This window comes from Heptranchias perlo, chromosome 31, assembly GCF_035084215.1.
Source record: "Heptranchias perlo isolate sHepPer1 chromosome 31, sHepPer1.hap1, whole genome shotgun sequence".
Lineage (NCBI taxonomy): Eukaryota > Metazoa > Chordata > Chondrichthyes > Hexanchiformes > Hexanchidae > Heptranchias > Heptranchias perlo.
In genome coordinates this window covers 34,661,057-34,688,388 of record NC_090355.1, presented here as the reverse complement: position 1 = coordinate 34,688,388, position 27,332 = coordinate 34,661,057, and the positions used below count along the sequence as shown (strand labels likewise).

The following is a 27,332-nucleotide window of genomic DNA, read 5'->3' as shown; positions in this document are numbered from 1 at the left end:
TCCTGTACCCACACTCCTGTACCCACACACTCCTGTACCCACACACTCCTGTACCCACACTCCTGTACCCACACACTCCTGTACCCACACTCCTGTACCCACACTCCTGTACCCACACACTCCTGTACCCACACTCCTGTACCCACACTCCTGTACCCACACACTCCTGTACCCACACTCCTGTACCCACACATTCCTGTACCCACACTCCTGTACCCACACTCCTGTACCCACACATTCCTGTACCCACACTCCTGTACCCACACTCCTGTACCCACACATTCCTGTACCCACACTCCTGTACCCACACTCCTGTACCCACACTCCTGTACCCACACACTCCTGTACCCACACACTCCTGTACCCACACTCCTGTACCCACACACTCCTGTACCCACACTCCTGTACCCGCACTCCTGTACCCACACTCCTGTACCCACACACTCCTGTACCCACACTCCTGTACCCACACACTCCTGTACCCACACACTCCTGTACCCACACTCCTGTACCCACACACTCCTGTACCCACACTCCTGTACCCACACTCCTGTACCCACACACTCCTGTACCCACACACTCCTGTACCCACACTCCTGTACCCACACACTCCTGTACCCACACTCCTGTACCCACACTCCTGTACCCACACTCCTGTACCCACACACTCCTGTACCCACACTCCTGTACCCACACACTCCTGTACCCACACTCCTGTACCCACACTCCTGTACCCACACACTCCTGTACCCACACACTCCTGTACCCACACTCCTGTACCCACACACTCCTGTACCCACACTCCTGTACCCACACTGCTGTACCCATACACTCCTGTACCCACACACTCCTGTACCCACACACTCCTGTACCCACACTCCTGTACCCACACACTCCTGTACCCACACTGCTGTACCCACACACTCCTGTACCCACACACTCCTGTACCCACACACTCCTGTACCCACACACTCCTGTACCCACACTCCTGTACCCACACTCCTGTACCCACACTCCTGTACTGATGTACCATCTGATATACACACACATGCTCTTTCCAACCGATCAGGAGCAGGAACCCTGGCTGATTTTTCCTCACCCTATCGATGGGCACTGAGATCAATCGTAGCACTCTTACCACCGGCCGAGGCACCTCACTCATACCAGGGACCCCACCTTTGCCCGTTAGCCTCCTCCCCTCTGGTCTCTCATGGCAGGGGAATGGTGCAGTGTCTTAGGGTTAATTGTCAGGCAAGGAAGCTGCAACTTGTTGGGTCATAGGTCATGGGCTATTCTGCAGTAGCACCAGGGATGGTTCAGAAAAATTAACATTTAAAAAAAAAAGATATGGAAAAACACTCCACTGACACAAAACCGGCTAATTCAACAAGATTTTATTCTCAGTAAACTTCATCCGGTATCAGAAAAGAGAGAAACAACAGCAGTGGAAAAACCCCTTATCACAACGCACTAGGGGTTGCCAACCCTGGTGGACATATTCCTGGAGGTTTCAACACATGACCTCCTGCCTCCAAACACCTTGCCCCCACACTCCCACCATTGGTCGCCCGACTTGTCCATCCTCACAGTGTCCCGCCCCCACACTCTCACCATTGGTCGCCCGACATGTCCATCCTCGCAGTGCAATGCCTTCCCATGGCCAATTGGAAAGCGAACAGACTCCTCGTTACCCAATTGGACGATTCTTGGCTGTCAGTCAAACAATCTTTTTCTCCCCATCTCCAATATTTTTATAACTAATAAACAAAAGTGTTCAAAGCATACCACACACGCTTGGAGGGTGCGGGGGAAAGGACCAGTCTGCTTGGAGCATCCTGAGCACGTACCTTGATTCTGGTCCCCTGCAGTCACAGCCCCTCGGCTGTTCTCCCGCCAGCTCGGGGCCGCGATTGGGTCCCCGGAGACGCATGGGGGGAGGGGGGAAGAAGGAGGAGGAGCAGGGGGATGGAGGAGGGGGTCGGTAATCCGGTCCTCACAAGGTGCTACAGGCTCTGCCGCAGGTCAGACCCTCTGCCAACAGCAACAATAACTTGCCTTTAACGTAGCAAAACATCCAAAGGCGCTTCACAGGGGTGATTATCAGATAAAAACTGTCACCGAGCCAACGAAGGAACTATTAGATGGGGCGACTAATAGCTTGGTCAAAGAGGTGGGTTTTAAGGAGGGTCTTAAAGGAAGAGAGAGAGAGGTAGAGAGGCGGAGAGGCTTAGGGAGGGAATTCCAGAGCTTAGGGCCTAGGCGGCTGAAGGCACGGCCGCCAATGGTGGAGCGAAGGGCGTGCGGGGCGCACGAGAGGCCAGAGTTGGCGGAGCCGCAGAGATCTCAGAGGGTTGTAGGGCTGGAGGAGATTACAGAGATAGGGAGAGGGCGAGGCCATGGAGGGATTTGAAGAGGAGGATGAGAATCACTCGGTGGATTCCCCCATCAGGGGGGATCCGATTAAAGATCTTACAGTAACGTTATTTCAGAAATAATACGCAGGTTGTCTCTGAAACGGCTTAGATCAGAAGAGGTGAGGAGGACCAAAGCAAACAGGGACCCAGATGTTCTTTCCCGTTGCGTGGTGCGCATTTGCTTAGCATGTTAACCGAGGCGCCCGTCGAATGCCCCCCGTCCAGCGATTAGTTTGTTTTGGTATCGGGTGGGGGGGGGGGTGGCGGTGGGGTTCGGCCTTGAGAAAGGCTTGCGATTGGTCCTGGAGCATTGCTGGTTCATTGTTCGCTGCCTGTCTTCCTCCTCCACCCCCCGCCCACCCCACACCTCAAGTATTGAATCGCTGCCAACTCCTAATGCTTCAGGCTGTGCTGAGTCTCGTGGTGACGCCGGAGGTCCACCTTGCGCTGGAAGCCCTTGGCACACAGCTCGCAGCCGAAGGGTTTGAAGCCGGTGTGCTTGCGGCTGTGGGTGATGAGGTTGGAGCTCTGACTGAACGATTTCCCGCACACCTGGCATTTGTGAGGCTTCTCGCCTGGAATTTAAAAAAAAAACCAAAACAAAAAGGCAAGTTAACAAAGAGAAGAACTTGCATTTATACAAAAACCTTTCACCACCTCAGGACGTCCCTTTACGGCACTTTTTTGAAGTGTAGCCACTGTTGTAACGTAGGAAATGCGGCAGCAAAGTTGTGCACAGCAAGATCCCACAAACAGTAATGTGATACTGATCAGATCATCTGTTTTTTAAGTGATGTTGGTTGAGGGATAAATATTAGCCCCAGGACACCGGGGAGAACTCTCCTGCTCTTCTTCGAAATAGTGCCCTGGGATCTTTTACATCCACCCGAGAGGGCAACAGGGCCTCGGTTTAATGTCTCATCCGACAGCGCAGCACTCCTTCAGTACTGCACTGAATTGTCAGCTTAGGTTTTGTGAACTGGCCTCTGGAGTGGGATTTAAACCTATGACCTGCTGACTCAAATGGCAAGAGTGTTAACCACTGAGCCACGGTCGATACCAAAGTGGGGACTGCGTCATCGGGTACTGGTAACATTGCCGGCTGCAGGAGGGAAGCAGGTTATCTGAAGGGCTTCCGCACTCTGTGATGCGTCACCGTCATTAAACAACATTGATCTGAAATTTTATACCACATTGGGATTAAAGGGACAGTTGCTGAGTGAATACGAAATTGGCTAAGGGACAGGAAGCAGAGAGTAGTGGTGGACGGTTATTTTTCAGACAGGAGGGAATTGTGCAGTGGTGTTCCCCAGGGGTTGGTATCAGGACCACTGCTCGTTTTGATATATTTAATGACCTGGACTTGGGTATAGAGGGCCATAATGTCAAAGTTTGCAGTGTCTCAGTCTCTGTCTCTCGCTTTTTCTCTCCGTCTGTGTCTCTTTGTCTCTGTTTCCCCCTTTCTCTCCCTCTGTGCTCCTGCGTACCTGTGTGGATATAGGTGTGCTCCTGCGTACCTGTGTGGATATAGGTGTGCTCCTGCGTACCTGTGTGGATATAGGTGTGCTCCTGCGTACCTGTGTGGATATAGGTGTGCTCCTGCGTACCTGTGTGGATATAGGTGTGCTCCTGCGTACCTGTGTGGATATAGGTGTGCTCCTGCGTACCTGTGTGGATATAGGTGTGCTCCTGCGTACCTGTGTGGATATAGGTGTGCTCCTGCGTACCTGTGTGGATATAGGTGTGCTCCTGCGTACCTGTGTGGATATAGGTGTGCTCCTGCGTACCTGTGTGGATATAGGTGTGCTCCTGCGTACCTGTGTGGATATAGGTGTGCTCCTGCGTACCTGTGTGGATATAGGTGTGCTCCTGCGTACCTGTGTGGATATAGGTGTGCTCCTGCGTACCTGTGTGGATATAGGTGTGCTCCTGCGTACCTGTGTGGATATAGGTGTGCTCCTGCGTACCTGTGTGGATATAGGTGTGCTCCTGCGTACCTGTGTGGATATAGGTGTGCTCCTGCGTACCTGTGTGGATATAGGTGTGCTCCTGCGTACCTGTGTGGATATAGGTGTGCTCCTGCGTACCTGTGTGGATATAGGTGTGCTCCTGCGTACCTGTGTGGATATAGGTGTGCTCCTGCGTACCTGTGTGGATATAGGTGTGCTCCTGCGTACCTGTGTGGATATAGGTGTGCTCCTGCGTACCTGTGTGGATATAGGTGTGCTCCTGCGTACCTGTGTGGATATAGGTGTGCTTCTTCATGTCTGACTTCTGGTGGAAGCGTTTTCCACAGTACTGGCAGGGGTAGGGCCGGGTGTCTGAGTGAATCAGCAGGTGAGTGGATAGTGTGGACGATCTCTTGAAGGTTTTCCCACACATTTTACATTCAAAGATTCTTTCCTGCAAAAGAAAATAGCATGAGTGAGTCTGAATCTGGACCTGCCACAGCCCTTATTAAAATAAATAAAAACAGGTCCATACAACTTAACATACAACTACAGATGCGAATATCGCAATACGTTTTCCCTAATTTTCTCCCCTCCTCTCCTGAAGGTGCTGACTCTCACTGGGGTACAGGTCCCCATCTCTCCTGAAGGTGCTGACTCTCACTGGGGTACAGGTCCCCATCTCTCCTGAAGGTTCTGACTCTCACTGGGGTACAGGTCCCCATCTCTCCTGAAGGTGCTGACTCTCACTGGGGTACAGGTCCCCTCCTCTCCTGAAGGTGCTGACTCTCACTGGGGTACAGGTCCCCTCCTCTCCTGAAGGTGCTTACTCTCACTGGGGTACAGGTCCCCTCCTCTCCTGAAGGTGCTGACTCTCACTGGGGTACAGGTCCCCTCCTCTCCTGAAGGTGCTGACTCTCACTGGGGTACAGGTCCCCTCCTCTCCTGAAGGTGCTGACTCTCACTGGGGTACAGGTCCCCTCCTCTCCTGAAGGTGCTGACTCTCACTGGGGTACAGGTCCCCTCCTCTCCTGAAGGTGCTGACTCTCACTGGGGTACAGGTCCCCTCCTGTCCTGAAGGTGCTGACTCTCACTGGGGTACAGGTCCCCTCCTCTCCTGAAGGTGCTGACTCTCACTGGGGTACAGGTCCCCTCCAGTCCTGAAGGTGCTAAAAAATTAAATGTTTTAAAACGCCCCTTTTGTAAGGGGAGGCCACTGGTGGTAGCTCCAACAACCCCCCTCCCCTCACTCTCCCACCAACCGAGCCACCCCCACCAGACTTGTCAGCCTGTAGCCGTTGGCAGGTGCCGCAGACATGCCCCATGGTGGCATAGACACCCGTCACTGGCCTTTGTAGAAGGGAACCCCCCTAAACCCCACGGAACCCACAAACGTCAGTCGAAATGCACCTCTCCCCTCCTCGCCACCACCACCCCCCACCGCAACTCCGGGTTTTTTGGGACCCTGTCGTTTTAAAGACCTGGATTGCTGACCTTACTGCGGAGACTGGGAGGGACCGGGGTTACCTGTGAGTGGATGTTCATGTGCTGCTCCAGGCTGACCGCGTGACCGAACGTTTTCCCACACAGGTCACAGGAGAAGGGTCGCATCCCACTGTGTGACCTCCTGACGTGGACCTCCAGGCCGTGGGGGGTGGAGAAGACCTGTTAATGCAGGGATCACAAGCCCTTCCCAGTGAATTAAGGAACTCTGACTGTACTTCGATGTCACATTCAATACTTTCCCATTCCCATTCCCATTCCCATTCTCATTCACATTCCCTTTCACAGTGGGACCTGGTATAAGTACGAAGGCCAGTACGCCCAGTGAGATGAGATGTATCGGCCTCTTGATAGGTGCACATGGGTCCCACGAGTGATGGCGGCCAAACCAAGGAAGCGTCAGGACCCCCAGAGATGAGGTAAGATTTATTTTTTCTTATAAAAATTCTCAGCCCCCTTATAGAGAAGGAAAGAACTTGCATTTATATCGTGTCTTTCATGACCTCAGGATGTCCCAAAGTGCGTCAGGGCCAATGAAGCCCCTTTGAAGTGTAGTCATTGTTGTAATGTAGGAAACGTGGCAGCCAATTTGTGCACAGCAAGATCCCACAAACAGCAATGTGACATTGACCAGATAATCTATTTTTAGTGACGTTGGTTGAGGGATAAATATTGGCCAGGACATCTGGGAGAACTCGCCTGCTCTTCTTGAAAATAGTGGCCGTGGAATCTTATACACCCACCTGAGAGGGCAGAAGGAGCCTCGGTTTAACATCTCATCTGAAAGACGGCACCTCCGACAGTGCAGCACTCCCTCAAAACTGCACAGGGAGCGTAAGCCTGGATTAGGGGGCTTAAGTCTCCGGAGCGGGACTTAAACCCACAATCTTCTGATTCAGAGGCAAGAGTGCGACCCACTAAGCCACAAAGTCAGTGCTGGAAGGTTCCGCAGGGCTCCATCCCGCTCTAAATGCTGGGATTGCGGCGTGTGCAAATTGGGCGGGCGGGCGGGGAGGGGGGTGTCTCCTCTCTCGTCTCTCTCTCTCTCTCTCTCTCTTTCTTTTTGAATTACTTTCTGCCGCAGTTACCTTGTTGCACTTTATGCAGTGGTAAGACTTCAATTCTGAGGTGTAATGTGTGCTGTAATCGATAGGCTGGTCAGTCTCCAACGAACTTGAAATGCTGGACCTGTACAGACCCGTCGCGCCCACCAGGAGGGTAGACTGGAAGCTGGAGGAGAGGTGGCAGAGGTCGTACACATTCTGGAACGTGTCCCAGGGGAAGCTTGGTTTGTAGGCCGGAGTCAGCAAGCACTCTTTACTGACAGACGATCTTGGGAGAAGGGAACCTGAAGAAATAGAAATGAATGTTAAAATACACAAACAATCATTTTGACCCCTGCACCTCCCGCCCCATCTGTGCGAGCCCATCGCTTCCAATGGAAAATCCCAAAGGCCGTGAAGTTTCGGCCTCTGTCGGGAGCTGGTGTGAGTTGGGTGGAAAATCTAGGCCATTGTTTGCAGGCTTCCAGCATTGAGGTACTCTCAATATACAGGCGTCAGCTGTGGCTCAGTGGGTAGCACTCTCGTGTCTTAGGTTGTGAGTTCAAATCCCACTCCAGAGACATGAGCACATAATCTAGGCTGACACTCCCAGTGCAGTACTGAGGGAGTGCTGCGCTGTCGGAGGTGCCGTCTTTCAGATGAGAAGTTAAACCGAGGCCCTGTCTGCCTTCTCGGGTGGATGTATAACATCCCACGGCCATTATTTCGAAGAAGAGCAGGGAAGTCATGGCCAATATTGATCCCTCAACCACCAGTAAAACAGATGATCTGGTCATTAGGACATCGCTGTTTGTGGGACCTTGCTGTGCGCAAATTGGCTGCCGTGTTTCCTACATTACAACAACGACTGAACTTCAAAAAGTACTTAATTGGCTGTAAAGTGCTTTGAGACATCCTGAGGTTATGAAAAGCGCCATATAAATGCAAGGTTTTCTTTTCATACTCTTGCAAGCTTTGCTCATAAGTTGCTATCATACTTGCAAGTGAAAAACTCCCTGTTGGGCCCCCTTTTAAATCGGGTAAGCTGGTGATGTTGCTGCTCACAAACAGTAAATGAGGTCCTGGTACCTGGAGAGAAGTTGTGGGCAGCGGCTTTAGTCACGTGACACAGGGGCGTCCCCTCATTGGCTGTGCCATTCTCCCAAGCAGCTTCCTCCCGCCCACGCTCGGCACCATGACCTTTCACCCCCGCACCGGGGGCCGTAAACTGCGCTGGAGACCAAGAGGGCGAATCTGGGGAAAAGCAATAAAAGTTATTCATATTGTATTAAAATCTTACAAGGAAGTAAAAAGGGGAAGGGAGAGTGGTGGGGGAATGCTTGAGGCAGTGTTGCTGGTGTCGGCGATGGTGTCAGAGTGTGCCATGGCATTTGGATCTCCCATTGCTGCCGGTGGGATATTTTGCCAGCAGTTTAGAGAATTACATAGAGTTTACAGCACAGCAACAGGCCATTCAGCCCAGCTGGTCTGTGCTGGTGTTTATGCTCCACACAAGCCGCCTCCCTCCTTACTTCATCTCACCCTATCAGCATATCCTTCTATTCGTTTCTCCCTCATGTGTTTATCTAGCTTCCACTTAAATGCATCTACGCCATTCACCTCAACCACTCCATGTGGGAGCGAGTTCCACATTCTCACCACTCGCTGGGTAAAGGCATTTCTCCTGAATTCCCTATTGGATTTATTGGCGATTATCTCATATTAATGGCCCCTAGCTTTGGCCTCCCCCACAAGTGGAAACATCTTCTCTGCCACTGCCCGAATCAAAACCCTTCATAATAGAAACTAAAATGGAAAGCGGGCGGGGAGAGAAGTCTGGGGTTGAGACGAGAGGGAGAGCAGGATTAATAAAACCTCTTGGTTTCACGTAAAGAGTCCCCTCCCTCCACCTCTGCTTTATTCGCCCTCTCCGCGAGGAGGCTGATGCGGATCTGATTCAGATGCGGCCTCCCCTTCTTCCTGAACTCACTCCAACGCCCCCAGTGCTGAGTGAATCACCTGCTCCACTCAACTGCGAAAGGACCCTGATTTGAATGAAACTGATTTGAATATAGAGCCTTGGTTTAACCACATTCTAGCATTTAGCACAGCGTGAAAAAATCCACACCATTTTAATCTTTACACTAAAAGGACCTTCCTTTTTCCACAATTATAGTAACCGGGGAGAGGGAAGAGGGGAGACAAATAGAAGAAAGAACGTGCATTTCTATAGCGCCTTTCACAACCCCAGGACGTCCCAAAGCTCTTCACAGCTGATAAGGTACTTTTGAAATGTAGCCATTGTTGTAATGTAGGAAACGTGGCAGTCAATTTACATACAGCAAGGTCCCACAAACAGCAATGAGATAATAACAAGTGAGAACCAGGCAGAATATAGAGAGTTCAGAGGGGAAGTGAAAAAGGAAATAAGAGGGGCAAAGAGGGCGTATGAGAATAGACTGGGGGCCAACGTAAAAGGGAATCCAAAAGTATTCTACAGGCATGTTAACAGTAAACGGGTAGCAAGAGGAGGGGTGGGGCCGATTAGGGACCATAAAGGAGATCTAATCATGGAGGCAGAGGGGATGGCCGAGATATTAAATGAGTACTTTGCATCTGTCTTTACCAAGGAAGAAGATGCTGCCAGAGTCTCAGCAAAAGAAGATATAGTTGAGATACTGGATGGGTTAAAAAAAGATAAAGAAGAGGTACTAGAAAGGCTAGCTGTACTTAAAGTAGATAAGTCACCATGTCCGGATGGGATGTATCCTAGGTTGCTGAGGGAAGTAAGGGTGGAAATTGCGGAGGTACTGGCCGTAAACCTCCAAACATCCTTAGATACAGGGGTGGTGCCAGAGGACTGGAGAATTGCAAATGTTACACCCCTTTCAAAAAAGGGTGTAAGGATAAACCCAGTAAATATAGACCAGTCAGTTTAACCTCGGTGGTGGGGAAACTTTTAGAAATTATAATTCGGGACAGAATTAACAGTCACTTGGATGAGGGTGGATTGATTAGGGAAAGCCAGCATGGATTTGTTAAAGGCAAATCATGTTTTGCTAACCTGATGCAGTTTTTTGATGAGGTAACAGAGAGGGTAGATGGGGGCAATGCAGTTGATGTGGTGTATATGGACTTTCAAAAGGTGTTTGATAAAGTGCCACATGGTAGGCTTATCATCAAGATTGCGGCCCATGGAATAAAGGGGGCAGTAGCAACATGGATACAGAATTGGCTAAGTGACAGGAAACAGAGAGTAGTGGTGAACGGTTGTTTTTCGGACTGGAGGGAGGTGTACAGTGGTGTTCCCCAGGGTTTGGTGCTGGGACCACTGCTTTTCTTGATATATATTAATGACTTGGACTTGGGTGTACAGGGCACAATTTCAAAATTTGCAGATGACACAAAATTTGAAAAAGTATTGAACAGTAAGGAGGATAGTGATAAACTGCAAGAGGATAGAGACAGGCTGGTGGAATGGGCGGACACGTGGCAGATGAAATTTAAGGCAGAAAAATGTGAAGTGATACATTTCGGTAGGAAGAACAAGGAGAGGCAATATAAACTAGAGGGCATAACTTTAAAATGGGTACAGGAACAGAGAGATCTGGGGGTATATGTGCACAAATTTTTGAAGGTGGCAGGGCAGGTTGAGAAAGAAGTTAAAAAAGCATACGGGATCCTGGGCTTTATAAATAGAGGCATAGAGTACAAAAGTAAGGAAGTCATGATGAACCTTTATAGAACACTGGTTCGGCCACAACTGGAGTATTGTGTCCAGTTCTGGGCACCGCACTTTAGGAAAGACGTGAAGACCTTAGAGAGGGTGCAGAAGAGATTTACTAGAATGATTCCAGGAATGAGGGACTTTAGTTATGTGGATAGACTGGAGAAGCTGGGATTGTTCTCCTTGGAACAGAGAAGGTTGCGAGGAGATTTGATAAAGGTATTAAAAATCATGAAGGGTCTAGACAGAGTAGATAGAAAGAAACTGTTCCCATTGGCAGAAGCGTCAAGAACCAAAGGGCATAGATTTAAGGTGATTGGCAAAAGAACCAAAGGCGACATGAGGAAAAACTTTTTTACACAGTGAGTGGTTAGGATCTGGAATGCACTGCCCGAGGGGGTGGTGGAGACAGATTCAATCACCTGAGAGGGCAGACAGGGCCACGGTTTAATGTCTTATCTGAAAGACAGCATCTACAACAGTGCGGCACTCCCTCAGTACTGCACTGCGAGTGACAACCTGGATTTCATGCTCAAGTCCCTAGAGAGTGATTTGAACCCATGACTTTCTGACTCAGAGGCACGCATGATACTAACTGAGCCACAGCTCACACCTCGCTGGGGTACTTTCCATTAGAACAAAGAAGGTTAAGAGGAGATCCTGATCGAGGAGTTGAAAAGTCTGATAGGTTTTGATAAAGTAATTCGGGAAAATTTCCACTGGACGGTAAGTCGGCAACTAGAGGGAAGAAAATTAACACCATCGCCAAAAGAATGAAGTAAGAGGTTGGGAGAATATATTTTACACAAAGGGTTTTTAGGACATGTGATGCCCGACCAGAAACAGTGGGGAAGCACAGGGACGCTGGGCCGAATGGTCTCTTTTGTGTTGGAAAATTCTATTATTCTCAATTTATTCAAATTATGAGCAGTTTTGTGCTTTAGACTCGTAACTCCCTAAGAAATGGGTTGACACTGTCCCAAGTTCGGTTGATGTCGCACCCTCAGATAGAGGAGCCTCTCGTCCAATCAGTTTGGGCTAGGTTCAAGCCCTAAGTTAGAATTAGAGGTAAATTCTAACAATCAACCACCCCCAGTCCCAACTCACACCCTCTTTTTCCCACCGTTATTTAATGGGACGGTTTTGGAGAATTGACAGTAAGGTCGATTGGGCACAGTTAGAGAAGGTCACGTTTGTACTGTCACCTTTCTGGCCCGTCCCTATCTCTGTAACCTCCTCCAGCCCTACAACCCTCCGAGATCTCTGCATTCCTCTAACTCTGGCCTCTTGTCCCTCCTCCACTCCCTTCCCCCCACCATCAGTGGCCGTGCCTTCAGCCGTCTAGGTCCTATGCTCTGGAATTCCCTCCCTTAGTCTCTCCGCCTCTACCTACCTTCTTTAAGACCCTCCTTACAACTTACCTCTTTGACCAAGCTTTTGGTCACTTGTCCTAATATCTCCTTCTTTGGCTCGGTGTCAATTTTTGTCTGATTTACGCTCCTGCGAAGTGCCTTGGGACGTTTCACTATGATAAAGGCGCTATATAAATGCAAATTGTTGTTGCTGACTCTCCCCGATGCTGGGGATGGGGCCGCACAGATCGGCAATGTAAGAGTCGTATTGCTGGTGTACGCAGGCAGACTGAGAGGTCAGCTCACCCCTCACCCCTACTCCTCCTCCCCACCGCCCCCCCCCGATCCGTTCACAACATTGAGAGGAAGACCCCAGCATCCAGCGTAGGGTTGCCAACCCTGGTTGGACATATTCCTGGAGATTTCATCACATGACCTCCTGCCTCCAACCTCCCCGCCCCCACACTCCCGCCATTGGTCGCCCGACACGTCTATCCTCACGGTACCCCACCTGCCCACGGCCAATTGGAAACCGAACAGACTCTTCATTACCCGATTGGATGATTCTTGACTGTCAGTCAAACAGCCATTTCTCCCCCTCTCCAATATTTTTACGACTAGTAAACAAAAGTGTTCAAAGACATTTTTTTTAAAAACACAATTTTTTTTAACGCCTCTATGACTTTTCTCCTGGGTTTTTGTTCTCAGCACTGTCCTGGAGATTAATCTTTCATTCCTGGAGACTCGGTTGACAACCCCTAATCCAGCGCCCGGCAACAGCGTTGTGGAGCTGGAAAGTGGAATCAAAGGTTGGTACAATTTCTGCTTTTCCCATTCCACATGCCCCCCCCCCCCGGACCCCCGCTCTCCCCCCCAACCTCCCTCCCCCCCACCCCCCCTGCTGTTGATGAGCCAGTGCTCTCTTCCTCTGGGCATCTGCACGCTTGCCTTGTTTATACTGCCGAATGGAGCTTCACATCCCAGGTTTATGCAAATCACTTTGTTGGGAGTTATGGCTTTCAGTCTCTTTCCTCATGAAAGCACTGCTACAGGTACTGATCACGGAAAGATAATGATCCCTGTGTTTACTGTTAGCAACTTCTGACTGCCTAAACCCCCGTCTCCCGCCCTCTTTTGAAAAGAGATTAAAAATAATAAGAATGGAGTTTATATATCAATTCTTCATCCCTGCCTGGTTGAGATTGCTTTTCCTTGTTAGTTTTCTCTTCCCCTTCCCCCCCACTCCACCCCAGGGCATTAACTTCTGGTTGGGGTACAATTTCACAGTCGCTTGGCAACCAGCTATCCCCCCTCCTCCTCTGTGAACCCACCAAGCAGGGCTGCCAACTCTGGTTGGAAGTGTTCCCAGAGGTTTCATCACATGACCTCCTGACCCCAACTGCTCCGCCCCCACACTCCTGCCATTGGATACCCAACATATCCATCTTCATGAGGCCCTGCCCCGCACCCCCATGCTACAGCCATTGGTCACCCGAGTTTTTTTTTATTCGTTCATGGGATGTGGGCGTCGCTGGCGAGGCCGGCATTTATTGCCCATCCCTAATTGCCCTTGAGAAGGTGGTGGTGAGCCGCCTTCTTGAACCGCTGCAGTCCGTGTGGTGACGGTTCTCCCACAGTGCTGTTAGGAAGGGAGTTCCAGGATTTTGACCCAGCGACGATGAAGGAACGGCGATATATTTCCAAGTCGGGATGGTGTGTGACTTGGAGGGGAATGTGCAGGTGGTGTTGTTCCCATGTGCCTGATGCTCTTGCTCTTCTAGGTGGTAGAGGTCGTGGGTTTGGGAGGTGCCGTCGAAGAAGCCTTGGCGAGTTGCTGCAGTACATCCTGTGAATGGTACACACTGTGCGTCGGTGGTGAAGGGAGTGAATGTTTCGGGTGGTGGATGGGGTGCCAATCAAGCGGGCTGCTTTGTCCTGGATGGTGTCGAGCTTCTTGAGTGTTGTTGGAGCTGCACTCATCCAGGCAAGTGGAGAGTATTCCATCACACTCCTGACTTGTGCCTTGTAGATGGTGGAAAGGCTTTGGGGAGTCAGGAGGTGAGTCACTCGCCACAGAATACCCAGCCTCCGACCTGCTCTTGTAGCCACAGTATTTATGTGGCTGATCCAGTTAAGTTTCTGGATAATGGTGACCCCCAGGATGTTGATGGTGGGGGATTCAGTGATGGTAATGCAGTTGAATGTCAAGGGGAGGTGGTTAGACTCTCTCTTGTTGGAGATGGTCATTGCCTGGCACTTGTCTGGCGTGAATGTTACTGCTACTTATGAGCCCAAGCCTGGATGTTGTCCAGGTCTTGCTGCATGCGGGCACGGACTGCTTCATTATTTGAGGGGTTGCGAATGGAACTGAACACTGTGCAATCGTCAGCGAATATCCCCATTTCTGACCTTATGATGGAGGGAAGGTCATTGATGAAGCAGCTGAAGATGGTTGGGCCTAGGACACTGCCCTGAGGAACTCCTGCAGCAATGTCCTGGGGCTGAGATGATTGGTCTCCAACAACCACTACCATCTTCCTTTGTGCTAGGTATGACTCCAGCCACTGGAGAGTTTTCCCCCTGATTTCCATTGACTTCAATTTTATTAGGGCTCCTTGATGCCACACTCGTCAAATGCTGCCTTGATGTCAAAGGCAGTCACTCTCACCTCACCTCTGGAATTCAGCTCTTTTGTCCATGTTTGGACCAAGGCTGTAATGAGGTCTGGAGCCGAGTGGTCCTGGCGGAACTCAAACTGAGCATTGGTCAGCAGGTTATTGGTGAGTAAGTGCCGCTTGATAGCACTGTCGACGACACCTTCCATCACTTTGCTGATGATTGAGAGTAGGCTGATAGGGCGGTAATTGGCCGGATTGGATTTGTCCTGCTTTGTGTGGACAGGACACACCTGGGCAATTTTCCACATTGTCAGGTGGATGCCAGTGTTGTAGCTGCACTGGAACAGCTTGGCTAGAGACGCGGCTAGTTCTGGAGCACAAGTCTTCAGCACTACAGCCGGGATGTTGTCGGGGCCCATAGCCTTTGCTGTATCCAGTGCACTCAGAGCGTTTCTTGATATTACGTGGAGTGAATCAAATTGGCTGAAGACTGGCTTCTGTGATGGTGGGGATATCGGGAGGAGGCCGAGATGGATCATCCACTCTGCTCTTCTGGCTGAAGATGCTTGCAAACGCTTCAGCCCTGTCTTTTGCACTCACGTGCTGGACTCTGCCATCGTTGAGGATGGGGATGTTTACAGAGCCTCCTCCTCCTGTTAGTTGTTTAAGTGTTCACCACCATTCACGACTGGATGTGGCAGGACTGCAGAGCTTTGATCTGATCCGTTGGTTGTGGAATCGCTTAGCTCTGTCCATAGCATGTTGCTTCCGCTGTTTAGCATGCATGTAGTCCTGAGTTGTCCATCCTCATGGTGCCCCGCCTTCCCACGGCCAATTGGGAAAGCGAAAAGACTCTTTGTTACCCAATTAGATGATTCTTGGCTGTCAGTCAAACAGACTTTTTCCCATTTCCAATATTTTTATAACTAATTAGCAGAAGTGTTCAAAGAAACGAAAGAAAAAGCACACAATTTTCTTTTACATGTCTATGACAATCTGGTAGCTTTTCATGGGTTATTTTTCCTGGTGCCAGCCCATAAATGGCCAGATTTCTCCGATTCAATTTCATAACTTTCTCCGGCGGGATTTGAGCTCAAGACCTACACAAAGAATGGTCACTTGGTTCACCCGAACACCCACCACCCACCCATCCACGGTTAAAATCGGGGCCCCTAGGGTTCCACATAAATAAAGTGTACGCTTGGAGCATGTGACTGGGGATTCCATGAGCAGCATGCACAATTTTATAAACAATGGTTGTCCTACGTCCTTTATCCATTACGAGAGAGAGGAGAAGCAGACAGGACAGATGGAGAGACAGAGAGGAAGAGGGAGCATCGGAACATAGTAATCGGAATTAGGCCATTCAGCCCCTCGAGCCTGCTCCGCCATTCAATGAGATCATGGCTGATCTCGTTGAATATCCTAACTCCATCCACCCGCCTAGGCTCCATATCCCTTAATACCCTCGGCGAGCAAAAATCTATCGATCTCAGATTTAAAATTATTAATTGAGCGAGCATCTGCTGCATTTTGCGGGGGAGAGTTCCACACTTCCACCACCCTTTATATGAAGTAGTGTTTCCTCACTTCTCTCCTGAATGGTCTGGCTCTAATTTTAACGTTATGTGCCCTTGTCCTAGAGTCCCCCCACCAGCAGAAATAGTTTCTCTATATCTACTCTATCAATTCATATCAAAATCCTAAAAACCTCAATCAAACCACCCACTAACCTTGTATATTTTAGGGAATACAAGCCTAGTTTATATAATATCTCCTCATAATATACACCGTTGGAGCCCTGGTAACATTTTGGTGAATCTGCACTGAACTCCCTCCAAGGCCAATATGTCCTATCCAAGGTGCGGTGCCCAGAACTGTACACACTACTCCAGGTGTGGTCTAGCCAGGGCTTTGTATAGCTGTAGCAAAACTTCCTCCCCTTTATATTCTAGCCCTCTAGTTATAAAAGCTAACATTCCATTAGCCTTTTTGATTAATAAGAACATAAGAAATAAGAGCAGGAGTGGACCATACGCCCCCACGAGCCTGCTCCCCATTCAATCAGATCATGTCTGATCTTCGGCCTCAACTCCACTTTCCCACCCAATCCCCATATTTCTTGATTTCCTTAGAGTCCAAAAATCTATCGCTCTCAGTCCTGAATATACTCAATGACTGAGCATCCACTGCCCTCTGGGGTAGAGAAGTCCAGAGATTCACCACCCTCTGAGTGAAGAAATTCCTCCTCATCTCAGTCCTAAATGGCCGACCCCTTATCCTGAGACTATACCTCCTAGTTCTGGACTCTCCAGTCATGGGGAACAGCCTCTCAGCATCTACCCTGTCAAGCCCACTAAGAATGTTATACGTTTCAACGAGATCACCTCTCATTCGTCTAAACTCCAGAGAATACAGGCCCATTCTACTCACTCTCTCCTCAAACGAAAACCCTCTCATCCCCAGGAATCAATCTAGTGATTCTCGAATGATGCAGGCAAATGGTGCCGAGAGACCTAAACAGAGTGCTGGAAAGTCAAAGTAGAGAAAGAGAAACAGGAAGAACATCAGCGACGGGAAGGAAGGATAAAAGATAGAAATGTAAATAAAAGATAAGAGAGAGGTGGAGAGACAGAGGGAGTAGTTGATAAATCCCCTCTTCACCATTATTAAACGCACACTTCCATAGTTACACGGGATAACACACCTCGCGTTGTCTGTGTCCTGTAGGAAACTCACCGATAGGAGGTGATGGCACTGGCTCCAGTTTGGGAAACACTTCATCATCGGTGTACCGAGGCTGGTGATAGGTGTTTGCTTTCTTTATTTTCACCAAGAACGATCGCGGCATTATGAAATATCTCTGGGGCATTGGGAGGGGAAAGAAGAGAACGGAGAGAAAAATAAATCATAAATTGAAACTGCCAAACACAAAACTCGTTCGCAGGATCGCAAGATGGTGAGGAAGCCATTCGGCCCATCGTAATTCATCCATCCTAACCTCCCGCCCACTGCAGCATCCAATTGGCTCTTAAAAGATTCCAGGGTTTTTGCCACCATACCCTCCCCCCTGTTCTATTTGGGAATCAATTCCAAGTGTTGATCACTCTTTATCTGAAGACAAACTTCCTGATATCGGTCCTAAAATTTGCCTTTGACTAGTTTGAATCTATGTCCGCTTCTTCCACTCCCATGATTTAATTTGAAGTAATATTCCAGGTTTACTTTTCCATTTCCTTAACTATCATAGAATCATAGTATCTTACAGCACAGAAGGAGGCCATTCGGCCCATCGTGCCAGCTCTTTGAAAGAGCTGTCCAATTAGTCCCACTCCCACCTGCTCTTTCCCCATAGCCCTGCAAATTTTTCCTTTTCAAGTATTTATCCAACTCGCCGCGTTAAAAAAATTCTTCTCATCTCTCCCTCTGGTTCTTTTGCCAATTATCTTAAATCTGTGTCCTCTAGTTACCGACCCACCTACCAGTTTAGGAAATAGTTTCTATCTACCCGATCAAAACCCTTCATAACTATCTTGTCGACCTCTAGAAGATCACTTTTCAGACTGCGGGCTAAGAAGCCCGAGTTTCTCCGATCTTTCTTCCTTATTCGAATGACATTGCTTACAGCAAGTCTCCTCGATGTACCGATAACTCTCTCCTATGGGGGCGAGCAGTGTGAAGCCAGGTGAAGCGACTGCCTCCCTGGCAACTGGTTTGTTGTGAATAAAATGGTGACATTTGGTCGGAAAGACGGCAGGAAGAGCTTGCATAGGCCAACTAATTCCGGAGAAGAGCCAAATGTCGCACGGTGGAGTGTGAATGTACATCGCCGTAGCAATTGGGGTGGGGGGAGTGCAGAGGGGAACGCAAGTTCAAAGACCCTCCCTCAAACCGCTGAGTTCCCAATCTCGGCCTGGTCACTGCAAGGAGGCCCCGAGTACAGATGACCTCACACAATCAGTAGGGTTGTTCCTGGGCTGCTGCTAGACGTCTAATATGGGCAGTCGGTAGCAAAAACCAGAGAGCAGGTCACAGGACATGCATGTCTCCCTCGGAGATTGGAGTGAAGCACACGTGAAGCGACAAAATTAAAATCTGGCCAACAAAAAAAGACAGTTTTTTTTAGGGTGGCTGTTTCTGTTAACAACCCAGTTTGGATATGTGTTGGTTAAACTAATCATTTTGTGGGTGGACAGATATTGGGAACTAAGATTTCACATTTATGAATGGAGCAGATTTTGTAACATTCCAAAATGTGATATTATCCCTCAGCTGTCACCAGGTGTAAGAGAAAACCAGTGAATTAACTGCACTGACTGGGGTTTAATTCCCTCATTCGTATTAACTTATGGGTACGGTCATCTAGTGGTTATGTTACTGGACTAGTAATCCAGAGAATGTGAGTACAAATCCCACTGTGGGCAGTTTGAGAATTTGAACTCAGTTTCAAAAATTTGGAACTAAAAAGCTGGGATCAGTAAAAGTGACCATGAAGCTTTGGGATTGTTGTAAAAACTCAACTAGTTCGTTAATGTCCTTTATGGAAGGAAACCTGCCGTCCTTACCCGGTCTGGGCCTATATGTGTCTCCAATCCTACACCAATGTGGTTGACTCTTAACTGCCCTCTGAAGTGGCCTAGCAAGCCTCTCAGTTGTATCAAACCCGCTACCAACGGTTCAAGAAGAAGGCCCATCACCACCTTCTCAGGGCAACTCAGGATGGGCAATAAATGCCGGCCTTGCCAGCGATGCCCACATCCTGAGAATAAATTTTTTAAAACTTCCTGTCAGTGCTATTTTGATGCAATTATCCCATTTAACTCAAACAGGTTAACTGTATGCACACAACAGCAACTTACATTTATATAGCAGCTTTAACATAGAAAAATGTCCCAAGGCGCTTCACAGGAGAGTTATCAAACAAAATTTGACACCGAGCCACGTAAAGGGAGTGGGGGATACGCAAGAGGCCAGCGTTGGAGGAGCGCAGAGATCTCGGAGGGTTGGAGGGCTGGAGGAGGTCACAGAGAGATAGGGAGGGGCGAGACCATGGAGGGATTTGAAAACAAGGATGAGAATTTTAAAATCGAAGCATTGCCAGACCGGGAGCCAATGTAGGTCAGCGAGCACAGGGGGTGATGGGTGAACGGGACTTGTTGCGAGTTAGGATACGGGCAGCAGAGGTTAGGATGGTTGCAAGGTGGGAGTTGATACAAACAGGTTAACCAGCATGGTAAAAATAGCACAGAGAGCGAATTAAACCTCTTAATATCAACTTAATTTAATACAACTGACAAAATCAAATTCATGGCTCTCTACTATCTGCTCTCTTCCTTAAACTATACCCTGGATCCACCAGTGGCTCGAGTAGTGAAATGAACTATGTGCTGTGATACTGGGACTTACAGATCAGGAAGATCCCAGATTTGATTCCTGGTCTGTGATGTACTACAATTGGTCTCAGCACCCCTGAGCTAATAGGGAGAAAATTGACCAGGGTCTCTGCTCCTGGATTTTATCTGGTGAGTGCTGTGGAAATGGATGTACATCAGGTGAGTGCAGGTCAAGGCTTTGGTGTGATGCCACTGTGGTCAAAGAGCCTGCTAACATTCACTATCTAGACTCACTAATGGCTACTGAGGCAAGGTACCAGAGGGAGCCTGGCACCCTTTGGTGAGGTGTTCAGGATTGTGAAGGGTTTCAATAGAGTAAATAAGGAGAAACTGTTTCCACTGGCAAGAGGGTCAGTAACTTGAGGACATAGATTTAAGATAATTGGCAAAAGAACCAGAGAGGGGAGATGAGGAGAATTTGTTTTACGCAGCGAGTTGTTCTGATCTGGAATGCGCTGCCTGAAAGGGCGGTGGAAGCAGATTCAATAATAACTTTCAAAAGGGAATTGGATAAATACTCAAAATGAGGACATTTGCAGGGCTACGGGGAAAGAGGAGGGGGGAGTGGGACTAAATGGATAGCTCTTGCAAAGAGCCAGCACAGGCACGATGGGCCGAATGATCTCCCTCTGTGCTGTATGATTCTATGATTCACCCATAGACTGCGTCTAGAGCCAGACTCAATGCCATCGGGAGAGGAAAGAAGAAAAACTGGTGGAGAATATTAGCCGGAAAAAAATTATATTTAAATTAGATTTCATCCTGGTGCTCCCTTTCTCTTCAACTTCCTTCCTTCTTCCTTTCACCCGCCCCCGCTCCCCAACCCCATCTTGGCGGAAGCTGATTGACAGAATGGGAAGGTTCCAAAAGATGCTGATATTTTTCTGGGAATTTCTGACACGCCCTCATTTTAATGTATTTCAGGATTATTCGTGGTTTCTCAGCTCAGATGTGTGTCAGAGGCTGGAGTGCTGGTAAAAATAACCGGGCAATCTATTGCAAGAATAGAATTTTCCCGTAACACACGGCAAACTATGTTATAACTAAAATGCATTAATAGTTTCACAAACGGGCATCGATCTTTTCTGTGGAATTTCACTGAGACCCTGGAACATTCCCCAGCCAAAAAAAATCAACAACCCAGGAAACTTATACACAAGAAAGTGGGAACAAGAGATATCTGAATGGGAACGGGAATGTTGGTTCTGGTAAGGTAGGAGGCCATGATTGGGTCGGAGTCTCTGATTGGATAGGAGTCTCTGATTGGAAAGGAGTCTCTGATCGGTTAAGTCTCTGATTGGATAGGAGTCCCTGATTGGATCAGAGTCTCTGATTGGATAGGAGTCCCTGATTGGATCAGAGTCTCTGATTGGATAGGAGTCTCTGATCGGGTAAGTCTCTGATTGGATAGGAGTCCCTGATTGGATCAGAGTCTCTGATTGGGTCGGAGTCTCGTATTTGGTAGAGGGCCATGATTGGGTCAGAGTCTCTGATTGGGTAGAGGGTCATAATTGGGTCGGAGTCTCTGATTGGTTAGAGGGTCATAATTGGGTCAGAGTCTATGAATGGATAGGAGTCTCTGATTGGGTCGGACTCTCTGATTGGATAATTCATGATCGGGCAGGAGCTCCCCCAGCACAGCCTCTTCTCTGATGTTAGGAATGGAGACTCCCATTGTGTCCCCATCAGCACTGTGTGAGCAGAGGTCAGTGTGCCCAGATTAAGTAATGGAAAGAAAGAACTTGCATTTAATATAGCACCCTTTATGACTTTGAGATGTCCCAAAGTGCTTTACAGCCACTGAGTACTTTTTGAAGTGTAGTCCCTGTTGTAATGTAGGAAACACGGCCACCAATTTGTGCACAGCAAGATCCCACAAACAGTAATGAGATAACAACCAGGTAATCTGTTTTAGTGATGAATATTGGCCAGGACACTGGGGAAAACGCCCCTGGTCTTCTTCAAAATAGTGCCATGGGATCTTTTACATCCACCGGGGCCTCAGTTTAACATCTCATTTGAAAGATGGCCCCTCTAACAGTGCAGCACTCCCTCAGTGCTGTACTAGAGTGTTAACCTGGATTATGTGCTTAAGTCTCTGGAGGGGATTTGAACCCACGACCATCTGACTCAGGGGTGAGTGAGCTACCCACTGAGCCACGGCTGATGAGTAATGGATAGAAAATCGTGCAGACACCTATATTCCCGATAGATATTCCCTTCGCAGCGAGCTATGAACTGGGAGAGCTAATTCGTAAAACCTTGATTACACCTCTGTGAAGCCCTTTGGGATGATTTTCTATGTTAAAGGCACTATATAAATGCAAGTTGTTGTTGAGTGAGCTGTTACAATTGGCCCGAGTGCCCCGGGTTAGTGAGGAGGAAAATCATGCAGTGTTCCTGCTCCTCGATCACTGTCAGTGACACCAGCTGGACAGAGTGTATCATGGAATTGTGCTCTCCTATGACGGACCTCACGGTCGAAGAGCCAGCCAGCATTCACTTTCTAAGTGAGGAGTGACTGGCTGGCGCTGGGGAACTAGGTGCAGCCTGTGGAAGTGGAATTGGGGAGAGGAAAGAAGTAAATGCTGACTCCCTCTGTTCACCTTTATACCTGTCCTGCACTCGGAGTGAGCTGTTCGTTTCTGGATCCCTTTTTTTGTTCCTTTTCTGGTTCCCAGTGATTTCACACGACGTAGAATCGCCACAAACAGCTTCACACCTAACAAGCTTCGGGCCTTATTCATCCACATCATAAGTAATCCTTGTCTTTATTCAAATAGGAGGGGGAGAGGGGGAGGTTAAATGGGGTGGAGACTCACACAGATTCTAACAAGCTCCAGAAAGTCCATCCATTTGGGTTACTGTTCAATTAAAGTGAAAAAGAAATTGCCAAACAGTTTTTTTTTCAATAGAAAACACGTAACACAACAATTCCAATCCCATCAAAACTCATCATTTCTGCCATTGATTCTGCCCAAAAGATTCAACATTCACCTCTTCAAAATAAATTGACACTGTTCTTGTGAGGACAGGACCCCTTTAAAAAGTTACATTTAGGGTCAAAATGAAGTGGGAGATATTAATATATTAATTTTTATTTTCGTTTCTTTTAACTCAAAGAGTAGGAATGGGGAGAGACCAGGACTGGGGAGAGACCAGGATTGGGGAGAGAGTAGGATTGGGGAGAGCCTTGGATTGGGGAGAGTAGGATTGGGGAGAGAGTAGGATTTGGGGAGAGAGTAGGATTTGGGGAGAGAGTAGGGATTGGGGAGAAAGGAAGGATTTGGGGAGAAAGGAAGGATTTGGGGAGAGAGTAGGATTGGGGAGAGAGGAAGGATTTGGGGAGAGAGTAGGATTGGGGAGAGAGGAAGGATTTGGAGAGAGAGTAGGATTTGGAGAGAGAGTAGGGATTGGGGAGAAAGGAAGGATTTGGAGAGAGAGTAGGGATTGGGGAGAAAGGAAGGATTTGGAGAGAGAGTAGGGATTGGGGAGAGAGTAGGGATTGGGGAGAAAGGAAGGATTTGGGGAGAGAGTAGGATTGGGGAGAGAGGAAGGATTTGGGGAGAGAGTAGGATTGGGGAGAGAGGAAGGATTTGGAGAGAGAGTAGGGATTGGGGAGAAAGGAAGGATTTGGAGAGAGAGTAGGGATTGGGGAGAGAGTAGGGATTGGGGAGAAAGGAAGGATTTGGGGAGAGAGTAGGATTGGGGAGAAAGGAAGGATTTGGAGAGAGAGTAGGGATTGGGGAGAAAGGAAGGATTTGGGGAGAGAGTAGGGATTGGGGAGAAAGGAAGGATTTGGAGAGAGAGTAGGGATTGGGGAGAAAGGAAGGATTTGGGGAGAGAGTAGGATTGGGGAGAAAGGAAGGATTTGGAGAGAGAGTAGGGATTGGGGAGAAAGGAAGGATTTGGGGAGAGAGTAGGGATTGGGGAGAGAGTAGGGATTGGGGAGAGAGGAAGGATTGGGGAGAAAGGAAGGATTTGGGGAGAGAGTAGGGATTGGGGAGAGAGTAGGGATTGGGGAGAGAGGAAGGATTGGGGAGAAAGGAAGGATTTGGGGAGAGAGTAGGGATTGGGGAGAGAGTAGGGATTGGGGAGAGAGTAGGGATTGGAGAGAGAGGAAGGATTTGGGGAGAGAGTAGGGATTGGGGAGAGAGTAGGGATTGGGGAGAGAGGAAGGATTGGGGAGAAAGGAAGGATTTGGGGAGAGAGTAGGATTGGGGAGAGAGTAGGGATTGGGGAGAGAGGAAGGATTGGGGAGAGAGGAAGGATTTGGGAGAGAGGAAGGATTTGGAGAGAGAGTAGGGATTGGGGAGAAAGGAAGGATTTGGGGAGAGAGTAGGTTTGGGGAGAGAGAGTAGGTTTGGGGAGAGGGGAAGGATTTGGGGAGAGAGTAGGATTTGGGGAGAGAGTAGGTTTGGGGAGAGAGAGTAGGTTTGGGGAGAGGGGAAGGATTTGGGGAGAGAGTAGGGATTGGGGAGAAAGGAAGGATTTGGGGAGAGAGTAGGTTTGGGGAGAGAGAGTAGGTTTGGGGAGAGGGGAAGGATTTGGGGAGAGAGTAGGATTTGGGGAGAGAGTAGGTTTGGGGAGAGAGAGTAGGTTTGGGGAGAGAGAGTAGGTTTGGGGAGAGGGGAAGGATTTGGGGAGAGAGTAGGGATTGGGGAGAAAGGAAGGATTTGGGGAGAGAGTAGGATTGGGGAGAGAGTAGGGATTGGGGAGAAAGGAAGGATTTGGGGAGAGAGTAGGGATTGGGGAGAGAGTAGGGATTGGGGAGAGAGGAAGGATTGGGGAGAGAGGAAGGATTTGGGAGAGAGGAAGGATTTGGAGAGAGAGTAGGTTTGGGGAGAGAGAGTAGGTTTGGGGAGAGGGGAAGGATTTGGGGAGAGAGTAGGATTTGGGGAGAGAGTAGGTTTGGGGAGAGAGAGTAGGTTTGGGGAGAGAGGAAGGATTGGGGAGAGAGTAGGATTTGGGGAGAGAGTAGGATTGGGGAGAGAGTAGGATTGGGGAGAGACCAGGGTTTGGGGAGAGATGGAGGATTGGGGAGAGCCTCGGATTGGGGGACTATTACTTGGACTGTAAACTTTGGGTCCAGGGGCTGCGCAGTATTTAGGGCTCCCTGTTAGGTTTGGGATTCGGATCATTTTTACACGTAATTGGGGATTCGGAGCAGAGTTAGGGCTCGCACCAGCCCGGGCTGGTAGAGGGGCCAGGATGAATTTCCTACCCCTGTGTGGTTATCACTGAAATCCGGTGTGTAAGAAGCCCCGGGGCACAATAAACAGACCAGATACAAATTAGGAATAACCTACACCACGTCCGACCACTTCACTGATTATTTTTAATATGAATTAATAAATATTTATTAAGTACATTGCAAACACATCTGGTCAAAGTGTTAATTTCACAGCTTGATGTTTCACCTTTTCTTTAAGACTGTTTATTATTTCTATAATTTATTTACAAAATATTGTCCCGCCTGGGTTTTTAAATCCTCCAAGACTCACCGAGTCTGCAGACTTCAACTGGGACCCGTTCCTGACCCGGGCCGGCTGGTCCTGTGTAAACTGGACCCGGAGTCCCAACTCCCGGAGCTGCGGCACTTGTTGCTCCTGAACTTACACAAACTCCTCTCCCTCGCCGCCTCTCCGCCGCAGACTCTGTCCGTTAAGCTCAGCCTGGTTCTCCCTCTTTTGCTTTTTCTCTCTCTAACCCGCCCTGATTTTTCAATCTGATAATTATTTTTTCCGCAAATCTGTTTTCTGGGAGCCACGCATTGGCCAATAGAAAAAGAGTGAAGTGCAAGACTTTTTTTGACAGAGAGAGAGACACACAGAGACAAAGAGAGAGACAGAGAGAGACACACACAGAGACAGAGAGAGAGAGACACAGAGTGAGAGAGAGACAGAGAGACAGACAGAGAGAGAGACAGAGACAGACAGACAGAGAGAGAGAGAGACAGACGGAGAGAGAGAGACAGACAGACAGAGAGCGAGAGAGACAGAGACAGACAGACAGACAGAGAGAGACAGACAGACACAGAGAGAGAGACAGACAGAGACAGACGGACAGAGAGAGAGAGACGGACGGTCAGAGAGGGAGAGACAGACGGACAGAGAGACAGAGAGAGGCACACACACACACAGAGTTACAAAGAAATGCAGAGAAGGGGATAGAAAGACACAGAGATAGAGATGGAGACAGAGAGAGACACACACATATACAAAGTCAGAGTGACACATACAGAGGGACTGAAAGACAGACAGAGATAGAGACACACACATGGGAGGCGGAGATAGACACACATAAAAAGAGAGACAGAGTGAGAGAGAGAGAGAAACGCACACGGAGAGTGACAGAGACACGCAGAAGCAATAAAAGAGAGAGGGACTGAGATACACAGAGGGAGAGGGAGAGAGACAAACACATTGGGGAGATAAACATACACATAGCTGGACAGAGAGACACACACACACACATAGTGGAACAGAGACACACATACAAACACACAGGGAGCTATATATGGACGCACACACAGAACCACAGAAAGGGACAGAGAGTGAGGCACAAATAGGAGACTGGACAGAGAGAGATACACACACATAGAGGGACAGAAAGTGACACATGCACACAAGAATGAAGGGAAAAACACTCGGGAACTGAAAGGCAAATAGCGGGTCAGACAGAGAATTGTACACAGGGACAGAGACAGAGGGTTGGGCAGACAGAATCAGAGACAGAAAGATCCCCTCAGATATTACCATCAAAACTGCCATCTTCACCTCCTCCGATTCGCACCCCTCCCCCAACTGCCCCCTCTACTGTAAAGTCATCATCCAACTTCTGCCCAGTGTCCAATCTCTCCGTAAAGTGCCTTGGGACATTTCATTATATTATAGATGCTGTATAAATGCAAATTAATGCTAAGAGAGAAATAGAGAGAGAAAAAGAGACAAATATACAGAAAGTCAGTGAGACTAGTAGTGACAGAGAAAGAAAGAGGGATAAAGAGAGGGATAGAGAATCGGGCAAACAGAATCAGAGGGAACTAGAGAGGGGGACAGATAGACAGTGAGAGGGACAAAGAGGTAAAGAGGCACTCAAACATGAGGAATAGGATGAAAGGATCGATGTGAGGCTGAGGGACAGGCAGAGAAACAAACACACCCACAGGGGAAGAGAGAGACACACACAGACAGACAGACACACCCAGAGAGAGAGAGACACACACAGACAGACAGACAGTGACACACCCAGAGAGAGAGACACACACAGACAGACAGATACACCCAGAGAGAGAGACAGAGATACACACAGACAGACAGACACACCCAGA

The 27,332-nt window shown here is 48.7% G+C and overlaps 1 protein-coding gene across 1 annotated transcript; it reads right to left on the bottom strand.

Moving 5' to 3' along the window:
- Positions 1-1,379: 1,379 nt before the first annotated feature.
- Positions 1,380-27,332, bottom strand: gfi1b (growth factor independent 1B transcription repressor). The gene is made up of 7 exons (XM_067969969.1): positions 25,504-27,332; positions 17,346-17,469; positions 7,999-8,163; positions 6,955-7,214; positions 5,891-6,028; positions 4,652-4,817; positions 1,380-2,989 (listed from the first exon to the last, which is right to left on the bottom strand). Exons 2-7 carry the CDS (start codon positions 17,455-17,457, stop codon positions 2,808-2,810), a joined length of 1,023 nt encoding a protein of 340 aa, XP_067826070.1. The 5' UTR covers positions 17,458-17,469; positions 25,504-27,332; the 3' UTR covers positions 1,380-2,807.